Source organism: Hemicordylus capensis, chromosome 9 (genome assembly GCF_027244095.1).
Source record: "Hemicordylus capensis ecotype Gifberg chromosome 9, rHemCap1.1.pri, whole genome shotgun sequence".
In the NCBI taxonomy this organism is placed as follows: Eukaryota; Metazoa; Chordata; class Lepidosauria; order Squamata; family Cordylidae; genus Hemicordylus; species Hemicordylus capensis.
This window is the reverse complement of record NC_069665.1, coordinates 25,397,965-25,412,721: the sequence shown is the minus strand read 5'-3', so window position 1 is coordinate 25,412,721 and position 14,757 is coordinate 25,397,965. Positions and strand designations below refer to the sequence as shown.

Sequence of the window (14,757 nt, the reverse complement as noted above, 5' to 3'; positions counted from 1 at the left end):
TTTCTGAACCACGTAAAAAGGCAGCCCTACATAGAGTGCATGGCAGTAGTCCAACCTGGAGGTTACCAGCTGGTGCACCACTCTTTTCTGATCATTGTCCGCAAGGAACGGGTAGAGTTGTCAAACCAATCGCAGCTGATTAAAAGAGTACCTGGCCATAGCCTGAACCTGACGCACCAGGGTGAGACCCAGCTCCAAGAGCACTCCCAAACTATGAACCTGTTCTTTCTAGGGGAGTATAACGTCGCCCACAACAGGAAGTTGGATTCCTGTCTTGAAGATTATGACCTCCGGCAATGAGCACCTCCATCTTGCTTGGATTCAGCTTCAGTTTATTATCTCTCATCCAGCCCATTACTTCCTGTAGGCAGGTATTTAAGGAGCTAATGGGATTTCCTGATATAGCTGACAAGGAGAACGAGATTTGGGTATAATCAGCATATTGATAACACCCAGCACCAAATCCCCTGATGACCTTGCCCGGCGGTTTCAAGTAGATGTTAAAAAGCATTGGTGACAGAATGGTGACTCCATATAACTGCTCCCATTCTGAAGAGCAACTGTCACCAAGCATCACCATCTAAAGTCTACCCGAGACTTGCAGCAGAACCACCATAAAACAGTGCCTTCTATTCACAACTCCCTCAGGCGATCTAGAAGAATACCACAGTCAATGGTATCAAAAGCTTCTGAGAGATCCAAAAGAACCAGCAGAATCACATTCCCTCTGTAAATTGCCTAGCGAATGTCATCTATCAGGCCAACCAAGGTTGTCTCTACCCCAGATCCTGCCCTAAAGCCAGTTTGAAAGGGGTCTAGATAATCAGTTTCCTCCAAGACCACATAACCCCATTTGGGACAGGGAAACAATTGTTTTCTTTTGCTACGTAAACTGCTTTGAGAACTTTAAGTTGAAGAGCATAATAATAATACCAAACAACAACAACAAGGTCAAAATGCGTCCAGCGGTTTCTTCAGTTGATATCAACTACATGAATTGAAGTGCTTTGATATGTATATTTGATTCCTTTGCTGCTGTATGAAAGATCAAGCATTTCTTCTTTACCTTTAACCATGTGTTGAAGCTGTTTATGGAATGCCCTCCCCAAACATAATCATAATTAGCTTTCAGGAGTTGGGTCAAAATGATTTTATTCTCCCAGATTTTTGGAAAGAGGATTCTGTTTTAATGGTTCTATCTGAGCTAATCTTAGAAGTTTCCATCCTTACATTGCTGCTGTCTTTGCCTGTGAATATACCTGGGGAGTCAAGGGAGGAAAGGACAGAAATGGGAAATTGGGCAGAATTTCTGCCTTGGAAGATTACCTAGCATAAAATAGCAGTCTCCTTGGCGAAGGGGGATGGCCAACCCCGGAGTCTTGATGTCCCAAGCTACTTTCAAGCCAACATGCCAAACTGCTGGGTCTCTACCCTTTGGAGCGTCTTCCTCAAGGTTGTCAGTGGCAGATTCTGGAAAAGAAAAGCAAAAAACTCACCCAGAGCTGGAAACAAAACTAGTTCCGTTTAGTTAGTACAGAACGCAGCAGCCAGGTTGGTCTCCGGGGTTGCCTGAAGAGATCTCATTACACCCATTTTTAAAGAACTACACTGGCTGCCAATAAGTTTCCGGGCAAAATAAAAAGTGCTGGTAATTGCCTATAAAGCCCTAGATGGCTTGGGTCCGAGGCATTTAAGAGAATGCCTTCTTCATCAACCCCACAGCCTATTAAGATCACCTGGGGAGGTCCGGTTAGGAACATAGGAAGCTGCCACATAGTGAGTCAGAGCATTGGTCCATCTAGCTCAGTATTGTCTTCACAGACTGGCAGAGGCTTCTCCGAGGTTGCAGGCAGGAATCTCCCTCAGCCCTATCTTGGAATAGCCAGGGAGGGAACTTTGAACCTTCTGCTCTTCCCAGAGCGGCTCCATCCCCTGAGGGGAATATCTTCCAGTGCTCACACATCCAGTCTCCCATTCATATACAACTAGGGCAGACCCTGCTTAGCTAAGGAGACAGGTCATGCTTGCTACTACAAGACCAGCGCTCCTCTCCTAAAGTGTGCCGTTGAGTCAGTGTTAACTCCTGGCAATCACAGAGCCCTTTGGTTGCCTTCAGCAGAATACAGGAGGGGTTTGCCATTGCCTCTTCCCACAAAGTATGACGCCTTTCAGCATCTTCCTATATCACTGCTGCCCGATATAGGTACCAGCGGGGATTCGATCTGGCAATCTCATCCTTGCTAGGCAAGTAATTTCCAGCTGCGCCATTAGGTGGCAGCTCAGTTGGTGGTGACTCGAAACCGGGCCTTTTCTAAAGTTGCCTCGGGACTCTGGAATGCGCTTCCTAACAAAATTAGAGTTTCCCCTTCTCTGAATGTTTTTGAGGACCTAAAAACATACCCGTTTAATCAGGCTATTAGCTTATAGTTTTAAAGCTTTGGTTTTAGAGCTTTTATTGTATTTTAAATTGTTTTAATTACGTCAGTGGTTTAATGGTTTTATATTGTGAATCGCCCAAGGACATTTTTGTATGGGGCAGTATATAAGATGTACTAAATATTAACTGGTCTATGACCATAATAAACTTTATCTATCTATCTATCTATCTATCTATCTATCTATCTACCTACTAAATAAATAGTTTGCAAAACATTTTTTTTGAGAAAACACTATTCCACATCAGCTTTAAGAGCCCCTCTATATTTATTTATGCAGAACCTGAACAATGAATGGATGAGAAAGTATTTTATTTGTAAGTTTCGAACTGAGCAAACACAACTTTTAAAGTGGTGGTTCTTTTATCTTTAGCAAGGGGATAACAACTGGCCCTTTCCAGCCCCAGGACAGCATCCCTTCAGTGGTTACTGATGGTGGCTGCCTGATGTTTCCTTTTAGATTCTGAGCCCTTTTGTAACAGGGAACCATCTTCTTGGGACAGGGAATCCGCTCACTGTTATTCTTCTGTGTGAACGGCTTTGAGAACTTTTGTTGAAAAGCGATGTGTAAATATTTGCAGTACTGTAATCGTCTGTGTCCCTTCATTGAAAAGAAAGCTTATGTACATACAACTACATTGTTTGCATTTATTTATTTATTGTATTTTCATACCGCCTGATATGTACATCTCTAGAGAGTGTACAAAATTTAAAACATTTAAAAGCCAACACAGATTAAAATGCATGGCACGATAAAAACAAAAGCATAAAAACAGTTACTTTAACAAATTATTAAAATTATTAAAATTAATTCTAATTAAAAGCCTGCGAGAACAGGAGAGTCTTGAGGGTCTTCCTGAAAAACAAACAGAGAAGGAGATGCTCTTATTTCGGTCGAGAGCATATTCCAAAGCCCTGGGGCAGCAACAGAGAAAGCCCGGTCCTGGGTCGCCACCAAACGAGCTGGTGGCAACTGTAACAGGACCTCTCCAAAAGATTGTAACAGGCGGCAGGGTTCACGACAAAGGAGGCGCTCTCTTAAATAGCCTGGACCTAAGCTGCTAAGGGCTTTATAGGTAATCACCAGCACTTTGTATTTTACCCAGAAACATATCGGCAGCCAGTGCAGTTTGTTTTTGTTTTTAACACCAGTGTTATGTGGTCCCTTCGTGTTGTCCCAGAGACCAATTTATCTCTTTGCTTCTCCACTCCTTCTATCTGTGGTCTCCCCAATTGTCAATAATTTAGACAGTAAGCTTCTTGGGGCAGGGACTTGGAGAAAGCGTTCTCAGCTTTGAGAACATGATTCTCTTTATATTATGCATGGACGGGGGCAGAGGAACCAGCCCTATCCAAACCCAGCACAGACAGCCACCCTCCGGTACCAGTTGCTGGTGTCTACCTTATTTCAGACGGAGCCCTTTGGGGACAGGGGACACTCTTCTTATGAATATTTCTCTATGTAAACTACTTTGAGAACTTTTTGTTGAAGAGTGTAGTAGTAGTAGTAGTAGTTGTTGTTGTTGTAGTTGTAGTTGTAGTAGTAGCAGTGAGACTGATGTGTGTCACCATCATCTCCAAAAATGTCACAACTGGACAAATGCATTTTGTCGGTGCCCTAGCAAACAGGTGTCAATGCAATGTTTTCTGACAACTTTTTATCCTTATTAATTTCCAAGTCCAAACACTTAGGGAGGGGGGGGGAGATTTATAACTTTCATTATTCTGCGCACCCAGACGGACCAACGTTGACCTCCTGGCTTCTCAACGTTCAAGCCATCCATCACGTGAGGCTGCTGCGGTGTTTATTTAGATTGGGGAAAACTTTACAGGTTAGCCATAAAAGATGAAAAATGATTCCCCAGCTGATTTTAAGGAAAACAAAAAAAAGAGGAGGGGGCACTCAAATATACTTTGAAAGAGAAGTACTGGAGTCAGTTCCACTTGGTTGTTTCTCCCTAGCCAAGGGAACCGTGAACAGCAAACTGTTGAATGTCATATACTTTTTTCTTTTCTTTTAAGGAGTAAAGGAAGACACCAATAAGAAAGGCAACGACAGCAAACATCTTAAACCACCACCACCAAAATCAATACTAACTGCTTTTGGAAGCCTTCATGTTTTATATCTACTTTTCGGATAAATCCTAACTTAATTTTACAACAAGGAAGAACTTCTGAAAACTGCAGAGGCAGTCACTTTCCTGTCGCTTTGAATGCAATCCAACCTGGAGGTTATAAGAGGTAACCTTGGTGGGTTAATTCCGCCTGTTAGTCCGTTTCCTCCGTTCACACGGCCAACCACACTGTTCACAATATGGCCCCAATAAAATATGGAATGACAATCAGAGACAACAATTTCCATCAGGGCTTCCTGGGGTCCGCTCATAAATCCAGCACTTTTGGAATGTGCTCATTAAAACAACTTTCTTGTTCTTTGCAGTTTGATTTTTTCCATCTTTTGCTTAGGCGTCAAGTTCAAATGCAGCTCACACTTTTTGTCCCCGTCGCTTCCTACTGACACGCCTTATAATTCAGCAATTGAAACAGATTACCCACACAGTGATGAGCCACCTAATGGAGCAGCGGGGAAAATGACTTGAGTAGCAAGCCAGAGGTTGCCGGTTCAAGTCCCCACTGGTATGTTTCCCAGGCTATGGGAAACACCTATATCGGGCAGCAGCGATATAGGAAGATGCTGAAAGGCATCATCCCATACTACGCGGGAGGAGGAAAAGGTAAACCCCCTCCTGTATTCCACCAAAGACAACCACAGGGCTCTGTGGTCACCAGGAACTGACACTGACTCGAGGGCACACGTTACCCTCAAGGGCGCACTCGAGGGCACACTGACTCGAGGGCAGTGTGCTTTCAAAATGCCAGTTGAGACCAAAGTGATACAGGCAGAAAGAGAATGGAGGACCTCGTAACAAGCTGGTCTTGTGGTAGCAAGCGCAATTTGTCCCCTTAGCTAAGCAGGGTCTGCCCTGGTTGCACAGGAATGGGAGACTACATGTGTGAGCACTGTAAGATATTCCCCTTAGGGGGATGGAGCTGCTCTGGGAAGAGCAGAAGGTTCCAAGTTCCTTCCCTGGCAGCATCTCCAAGATAGGGCTGAGAGAGATTCCTGCCTGCAGCCCTGGAAAAACTGCTGCCAGTCTGTGTAGACAGTACTGAGCTAGATGGACCAAGGGTCTGACTCACTATATGGCAGTTTCCAATGCTCCTATGTAACATCTGTGATGTTCTTTGGATCTGCTAGCAAAACCCATCCATAGGTAGAAGCTAAAAATTAAGAGCAGTGCACTGAGACCAGTAGTGAGTTTGGCCAAAATTTGTCAAGACAATCCTGCCCCCGGTTCATTCCCTGGCATCACCCTCAGGTAGGGCTGGGAAAGACTCCTATCTGAAATCTTGGAGAGCCAGTGCCAATCGGTATAGACCAAGGCTACACAACTTTGGCCCTCCAGCTGTTTTTTGACTTCAACTCCCCATCAGGCATAGCCACAGTGGTCAATAGTCAGGGATGATGTGAACTGTAGTCCAACAACTGCAGGAGGATCAAAGTTGTGCAGCTCTGGTGTAAACAATACTGAGCTGGGTGGACAGATGGTTTGACTTGGTATAAGGCCGCTCCCGATGTTGCTATGCTTCTCAGTTTCCATTCAGGACAGTCATAACCATAGGTGGTTCTTCTCTCTTCCCTATGAGAATTCAAGTTACGAGACAAGGAGAGATCGGGTGAATCTGTTGCCTAGCTTGCATCTACACCAGTGTTCCCTCTAACAGGGATTCCCAGCTGTTGTTGACTACAACTCCCAGAATCCCCAAGCAAAAGCTATTGCAGCTGAGGATTCTGGGAGTTTTAGTCAATATCTGGGAATCCCTGTTAGAGGGAATTGATTGATCTACTCCTGAGCTGGCCCTTGCATGCAAGGACTCTCTTTAGTCTTTCTAGAGTTGGCCTCTTTTTTGCATTATTACTTCTAGGAAAAGTAATCAACTACAATTTCTTGCAGGCTGTACAAATTACTGTTAACTAACCCTGCATCTATTAAGCAGCAAATAGAGGGGATTACTAGTCAATTATCCATTGGCAGGACCGTTGCAATTGGTTTATAAAGTCATTAGCAACGGAGAAACCATCAGTTATTCTGAACCAATCACAGCCACGGTGGTGGTGGAGCTCAGCTGAGCCAAGACGATTTGCCCTTTTACTTAAGAATAAATAATAACAAAAACAATCAGAGGAGATCTTGCTCACACACCCAAAATTGTACACTATGAACGTCAATAGTAATAGGGCCTTCAAAGTCGGTCACCACAGCAGTCAGTTTGTTAGCCTGTTAAACATTAACTTGTCAACTAACAGATCCAGTTGTTTATTACCCTGAAGATTTACGCACTTAAGTAAGCCTTAAGGGGCAACAGGCCAAGAACAATACCAGAGAAAGCATCCATGGAGAGGAAAACTTCTTCACACTTAAATAGCCTATCCAAGCTACAGACAGGAGAAAGAACTGCTGGGGTCAGGGAGGAGTTTGAATATTTAAAATAGTATATCTCAAACTTGGGTCCCCAGTTGTGACTGGACTACAACCCCCATCATTCAGCCACAAAGGCCAAATCCCTGTTTCCCACCCCCATATCTGTCAGTTTTTATTCATTCCCAATGGGTCACTGCTACCTAAAATTTAGAAGGTAAGCCCAGTAGGTATTATAACACCCATGCACAATGGCTGGTCTTCAATGCAACTTTGCAGTAATTTCTAGGGGTGGGAAGGCAGGGAACTGAGGCCAGAGGGGAAGAAGATAGCTTCCTATGTTGCTATGTAACACCTAGCCTAATGTAACTAAGGCTACAGGTGTGTAACTGAAATCCATGCATATTCTTCAACTATCTCTGTCTCCCTGCATGAGCTCCCATGTCCAGCCTTAGACTGTAGGCTCCCTGAGGCAGGGATCAGTTTTCTTGAAATCTCTAAAGTGGCATGTGAATGGATGACCATAAACAGAAAAATGAAATCCATGCACACAGCCAAATATACCCTGCAAGATTTATTAAGTCCAAAGCAGACTCTGCAGACATACGATGGCTGCGTTCACCGGCTAAGGCCAAGATCCTCGGATGTCAAGACTAGCAGTCAACGGGCAAATATTGAATCCACAATCCTCAATCCCAGCTGTCAAAGATTTACAACCTTAAAAGCTATTAGCTTAAGTAGACGAGTGAATTCCACCTGTCAGGAGAGAACATGAAATAGGAGGTTGCTTCCAACTGCTAAGATCCGAGTTATAAGGAACAACGCCTAGATCAATGTCGGCAACTTGCATTGTACACCAAAACGCAGACAGGAAGTTGGAGCAACTGCTGGGAGAAGGGGTGAGACACATTTTGAGCGGCAGGCACCAAGCAGTTCTAGAGATCAGCGTGACCCACAAGGGTTACACCCAGAGAGGCACTGAGAGGAGAACCAGGAGTATATTTTAACAGGAGTATATTTGTTGCAGAAGCTGGTCCCTGTGGTACCGAGCATGAATGGTCCTCTTTGCTAAGCAGGGTCCACCTTGGTTTGCATTTGGATGGGTGACTGCATCCAAACGGGCTAGTAAACGGAGGTTAAATCCAGACAAGATGGGAGGGTGCTGTTGGTTAGTAGGAAAGCCAATCAGGATGGGGGGGGTGTTCAATTGGCTTTAGATGGGGTTGTGCTCCCCTTGAAAGAGCAAGTGCACAGCTTGTGGGGTACTGTGGCTCTGCTTTTAGATGCCCAGGTAGAAGTGGTAGCCAGGGGTGTTGAGAAAGACTCCTGCCTCGAACCCTGTCAACTGTTTGAAAGTGGTGTTGTCTTTGCTGCTGTTTAATGCTACCAAATTTGTATCGCAAAATGGTTTCATTACATGTCATTAGCCACTTTGGATCTGCCTAGAGGGGGGAAAACCACAAGATAAGAGTTTTTACAAACAAATCTAAAAACAAAACAAAACACCACCCTATACCTAGGATCTTTCTTTTTCTAAATACTCACAGTTGCCTCAACGGCCCTAGAGAAAGGACTCTGCATTTATTGATACATAACCAGGATCAGCAGGACATTCAAAAGCACTAATCGCCTCTCCTTAATCAACCTATTAGCAAGTAGCAACAGTTTTGAAAAGTTTCCTTGGATTTGCAAAATGAATGGGTTGCCAACACGTTCTGCCGTGCAGCAAAATACAAGGGAGCTATTGATCGAACTGTGCATGGTAAATTGGGAAACAAAGAAACTTTTGTAAAGGTTAATACTATCGTATGACACTACACCGAGAAGCACATTCTGCCAGGTGCGCTTGCCCTGCTGGAGAGATCCTGAGCTTCTCAGACTCCCAGTCAGGTCCGGACAAACCAGAGAGATACCAGCATTTCTCAGGAAGCACTCAGCACCTGGGACACCCGAGTCCCGACTTAGCTGAAGTCACCTTCTTAAGGGGGCGAGTGGAGAAATTCCTCGGCAAACGGAGTCTCTGGTTACAGGCCTCATAAAGGATCGCAATTTACACAGGCACCAAAGTTCAAGCTTCTGCAATCATTAGGGCAATATATAAGCCATTCAACTTCTGAAGTGATCTTTTCAGAAGCGTAACTTCATCTGCTCGGGACTTTCTCTTCCACATTGACTTTGAGAGCGTGACTCCGCCCACGTCCCTCATCACCTTGCGTTCCACATCCATCCCCCCTTTTCTCTCGGTGCTAATCTTGAGACCAGGTCCATACAGCACCAGCTCCTCACAACGTTTTCAGTGAAAGAGCACCTCCTCTCTCTGTCCCCTACCACTAGGGAGCCTCACAGTGGTAAAAATGGGGGGGGGGATGGAAGGTAAGGGGAGACCAGGATGCAGTATCGGTGCCACACCTGATAAGGGGAAGGAACTGTGACGTAACCAGGATGGGTCACCAAGCAGCATCTTTGGGCAACTTCTGTGATCCCAGCACCCTGGTGGAGCCCAATGCTGATTACAGGTCTGGCCCCTCCTCAAAAATAAACAGGGGGGACATCTCTCCTCTTGGCTCTAGAAGAGGGGCCAATAGCAGTCATCTTGAATTCTCACAATGACCAAGATGTTGAGCCATCCTGGGGCACCATAGAAAGAAATAGCTACTGCCACAGCCAAATACAGCCACCAAGAGAAGACGTCATGTTTGTTTGACAGTGGCTATCCCTCCCCTCTACCCTCTATCCACAATGCCATGGAATGACTCGACATCCAGGGCATTGTGGGAATCCCAAATGGCAGATGCCCCCGCAAACCCATCAGATTGGTGGTAAAGTGGGGGATTCACTAGTGCTGTAAATGTAAGACTACTGGGGCTGCCACACACATTAGAGGGGCACACTGCACTTTTTTGTGTGTGTTCCCCACCACCACCACCACAGCTGGCCCTGGGTGCAGTGTTGGTCCTAGCAGAAACACCAGTCATCTTTGCTTCAGTGTGTAGAAAGGGCAGTGGCTTCTGGGGTCTACAGGAGGTCAAATCCCATTATTCATGGACCATTCTATATATTGATAACTCAATCCCACCACAAGTTATGATGGAAATTTCAGCACCAGGAGAGCTTACTTTTTCTCATGCAATGCAATATTACAAGCAAAGCAACAAGTACAAAATTCACAGGCGAAAAGGCAATTCAGAAATGGGTGCAGAGTTAAAATTGTCATGGAGTGGGTAAAGACGACATTTGGGTGGGGTGATCGTTAAAAAATAATCAGTGCTAAGTGGTTTCATTTTTGGTGAAATGGGAAAAAGTGACAAAATATATAGAATTCCTATAATCGGAATAGAAATTCCATCAGACTGCACCACTCCCTCTCTGAACAGGGTCACCGAGTTCCAAGACACAGTGTCAGTCTCACTACCAGAACAGCACGCCTGGACAAGAATCCACGTAATGCTGGGCAAACACGGGAAGGGCTCACTCCAAAACCCGGCTATTTAAATCTTTGCAGAGAAAAGGACAGTAGTAAAACCAGTTAGGGAGCTGGAACAAGTTTGTATTTGACAAATCGCCCCAATAAAGAGATGGAGAGAGAGATATGTCAAACCACAATAAAACATTCTACAGCCCTGGAAACAAGTACCTGTGGGAACCTGGAAGAGCAGAGATTTGACAGATTTTGCTTTCTTGGCTCCCAATCAGCAGGTTAATTATAGCAACTTTTCAATCCACTCAGAGTGCTCCAGATAAGAGTGGCTGCAGCAAACGTAACTTGGCTCACTCTGACTCACACTCGCCCTCTTTATTCTCCCAACCGCCCCGATATCCAAGGAAGACAGAGACAACAGTCGGTGCTTCCACGCAAAAAACACGGTTTTGCACGCACAGCGGTGAAACTGTCAACATGCTGCAAAGTTAGTCCCAAAGAATGGATGGCCGGGAGAGAAGCCTGCTAACGAGCACACAGCAAAAGGCGAGACAGCTCAGGGGGTCTGAAGAACCCCCCCCCCCCGAGCAAGAAGCCGGTTAGCTTACTGTAGGCCACGCCACCCCTCTGCTTTACCCACCTTCACAGCTATAGCTGTAGACAGCTACTGTTGACCTTTCAACCAGATTTTCATCATGATGCCAGCTGACAGCCATTTTTCCCATTCCAAAATAAGGCTCTCGTTTCAAGGACGACATTTCTTGGGGATCCATATAATTTAATAACGTCAGGTTGTAAGAGGTTCTCTCTTTCAGATCAGCGCAGTCATTCTTCAGGAGACGAAAGGGGCTTTGATCTCGCAAAGTGGACCCCATCTCTGTAATGGAAGTCGCATAATCCTGGTGCCTATCCATGACAGCCCAATCTTCAATTTCCTTTGTCTCGGCCAAATTCTGCTGCTGCAAAGCCTGGACGGTTTCTCGGTGCAAGTACTCATTAAGTTTGATTAATGCCTTACAAGCCCGAGATATTTCAGGACGAGAATAATTTATTTCATAACTTTCCACCGGCCAAGGGACCGTAAATAACCTTGTGTTCAAATATTTGTAAGTACATCCCGGGTTGCCAATTAATATACGAGATACTGGGGTAACGAAATCTTTCCCTTTGATCCTCACGAGATCTTGGAAGAAACAACCACACTTCAGTAAAGTCAAAAAGGCTTCTTCAACTGCTGTGTGGACCTCTTGGGGGATTTCCCCAGCATTTTTGAGGACGAGTTTAGAATATTTTGTCTTCCACTAGAAAGGAGAAAAAAAGGCATTTTCCACATCAGGTGCATTTTAAATACAGAACAGGAATACAGATGTCTACAGGAAATTAATAGTTATCAAAAATCAATTAGTGGGTTATCTGGTCTCCGTTTTTGAGTGTTTGTTTCTTGTTTCTGGTTATTGAACATAATAAAGTGATTGATTGAAATATAACAAATGCATGCATACATCACATACATTCAGGGATGTGATTTTACACTGAAATTTATTCTGTGGTTACAGTTGGCTAAAATCTATGGGTCACAGCTTCCTTCCACTTTTCCTGCATCCCAGACATTGGCTAATTTAACATGTCTTAGAATGCTCACAAACATTCTGACTTCTCAGGACAAATGTGTCACCCAATGTTGCTAAATAGAGCAGATCCCGGATGGTAAATGTTAACCCTCACAACAGGGTGGAACAGGTTGCGGGCTGCTCCTTGAAAGGTGGATAGAGCATAGGGCATTGGTCTTCAACTGGCAAGTCTCACTCACAACAATGTTACGAGCCAGCTTAGCGTAGTGGTTAAAGCGTTGGACTAGGACCGGGAAGACCCGAGTTCAAATCCCCCTTCAATCATGAAACTCACTGGGTGACTCTGGGCCAGTCATGTATCTCTCAGCTTAACCTACCTCACAGGGTTGTTGTGAGGATATAGGCTATCCTCTCAGCTCCTCGGAGGAACAGAGGGACAGAAATGCTAAATAAATAAATTGTCAGGTCTCAAAAAGCTGAGGGCTACTGGCAACTAAGGAAAGGGCTGGGACATTTTGTTGGGAGAGGGACAAATATTTGGATGGCCTATAATTCATTGAAACATAGGATGCTACTTTATACCAAAGTCAGACCATTGGTCTATCCAGATCAGTGTTGTCCACACTGACTGGCAGCAGCTCTCCAAGAATTCAGGCAGGAGTCTTTCCCAGCCCTACCTGGATATGCTGCCAGAGATCGAACCTGGGGCTTTCTGGATGGAAAGCAGATGGCTCTGCCATCCCAAGTTTAAGACTGCAATTAGGTCTGTCCCACACAATCCCAGGTCCACATGGGTCTCTGCCACGAGGTGCCCCAGTCCTTGGAACTGTCAACAAGGGAGGAGAGCTGGTCTTGTGGTTGCAAGCATGAATTGCCCCCTTTGCTAAGCAGAGTCCACCCTGGTTTGCATTCGAATGGGAGACAAAATGTGTGAGCGCTTGTAAGAGATTATTCCCCTCTGGGGATGGGGCCGCTCTGGGAAGAGGACCTCAATCCAAATTCCCTCTCTGGCATCTCTCGATAGGGCTGAGAGAGATTCCTGCCTATAACCTTGAAGAAGCCGCTGCCAGTCTGTGTTGACATTACTGAGCCTGCTGGACCAGTGGTCTGACTCGGTATTTGGCAGCATCCTATGTTCCTAAGGATTAGGAGGCACGACATAAGACATTACCAAAAAACGGGGGGGAAAGCCTGCAAGGATGCATCTAAGAGGAAACATGCCGGGTTTGTTCAAAGGCTGTAATATTTCACTCTCCTGTTCAAACTGGGAGCTAATGTGTTCCACATTTTAATGCCAACCTAATGAGAGGCACGTTACCTTTTGGCTTGTGAACTAAAGATTACATGCTATGAAAGCATTTTATCAATATATCTTAAATGGTGTCTGCGGGGCTTCTGCTCCTTTAAAGAACTTTTTCTCCCCCTTTTTCAAAGTCACACATTGGTATCTCAGAAGCAAAAAGAGAGAGAGAGAGAGAGAGAAAGAAATCAGGAAATGGAAACACATTTCCAACACATCATCTGAGAATTCCGCTCGGTCTTCTTTAATTTTGTAGCCAGTCGTCCAGCTATGTCCTGCATAAGGAAAGCATTAAGAGATCAGAAGACAAAGAAGGCGGCGGAGTGGGGGGGGACGCAGCTCATGCTGGACACTTTTACTGATTGAAGGAACAAAAAACATGTAGTTCGGGGTGTATCTCTGACAGCAAATATTAAAGGTCACCCCACTCGTCGCAGAGATAAAAGCCATCACGTGACTCGGCGCTTCCAAAAAGTGTAGGAAACGCTTCATGCTTAATTTTTTAACATGTCCATTACCCCCCGGACACCAACCCACACACTCCTAGTGTCTTGAGGCCCTGCTACATATTTTCAGCAAGCTACAAATCATAGCCTCCATTTCAAGGAGCTGAGATGATGACCCCCGTCACTCAAGTGACAAGCGGCAAGGGATTCTCGGGATAAACCGGCACTTCAGAGTTCTACGTTGTGAGATAGGAGCTTTTCCCCACAGGGAAGGTATTGGGGCACTGCTTACGAACTGCTGGCTTTTTATTGTGACTCGGTGTGGTAGGCCATTCGCCTGCTTCTCCCCTTTTTAAGGACGAGCTGCCAAAGAAATTCGGAATTAGGCAAATAGGAGAAAGCAAAAAGGGCATGCACATGGTCCCTGAGCAGAGGTGTCCAGCTTTGGCCCTCGAACACTTCTTGGACTACAACTCCCATCGTACCTGACAACTGGAACATAGGGAGCTGCCATGAACTGAGTCAGACCATAGGTCCATCTAGCTCAGTATTGTCTACTCTACACAGACTGGCAGCAGCTTCTCCAAGGTTGCAGACAGGATTCTCCCTCAGCCCTATCTTGGAGATGCTGCCAGGGAGGAAACATAGAACCTAGATGCTCTTCCCAGAGTGCCTCCATCCCTTGAGGGGAAGATCTTACAGTGCTCACACATCAAGTCTCCCATTTATATGCAACCAGAGTGGACCCTGCTCAGCTAAGGGGACGAGTCATACTTGCTACCACAAGACCAGTTCTCCTCTCCTTATTGGCCACCGTGGCTGAGTATAATGGGAGTTGTCATCCAAAACAACTGGAAGGCCAAAGTTGTGCAGAACTTCCATCCTCCACCATGAGAGGACAGTGGGTCTTGCTCTCTGGTCTTGCCCTCCTCCTCTGCCCTTAACTGGCTGGCTATTTGCTGAAGCTCAGCATGTACCCACCCCCAGCCTGATAGACAGGCTTCAGAAAATTAGCACTGATTATTCTACCAAAGACAACCACTGGGCTCTGTTGTCTCCAGGAGTCGACACCAACTCTATGGCACACTTTACCTTTACTGCCACTG

The 14,757-nt window shown here is 45.4% G+C and overlaps 1 protein-coding gene across 5 annotated transcripts in view; it reads right to left on the bottom strand.

Moving 5' to 3' along the window:
- The window catches only part of FTO (FTO alpha-ketoglutarate dependent dioxygenase), a 242,422-nt gene that overhangs the window by 178,474 nt on the left and 49,191 nt on the right, over nucleotides 1–14,757 (bottom strand). For 4 of the 5 annotated variants that reach the window (XM_053270971.1, XM_053270972.1, XM_053270969.1 and 1 more), the window contains 2 exons: nucleotides 10,975–11,635; nucleotides 1,327–1,470 (listed from right to left, as the gene is read on the bottom strand). In XM_053270971.1, coding sequence (XP_053126946.1) covers nucleotides 1,327–1,470; nucleotides 10,975–11,635 — 805 coding nt within the window. The remainder of the gene's footprint in view (nucleotides 1–1,326; nucleotides 1,471–10,974; nucleotides 11,636–14,757) is intronic. The other variant, XM_053270973.1, reaches the window with a different exon arrangement.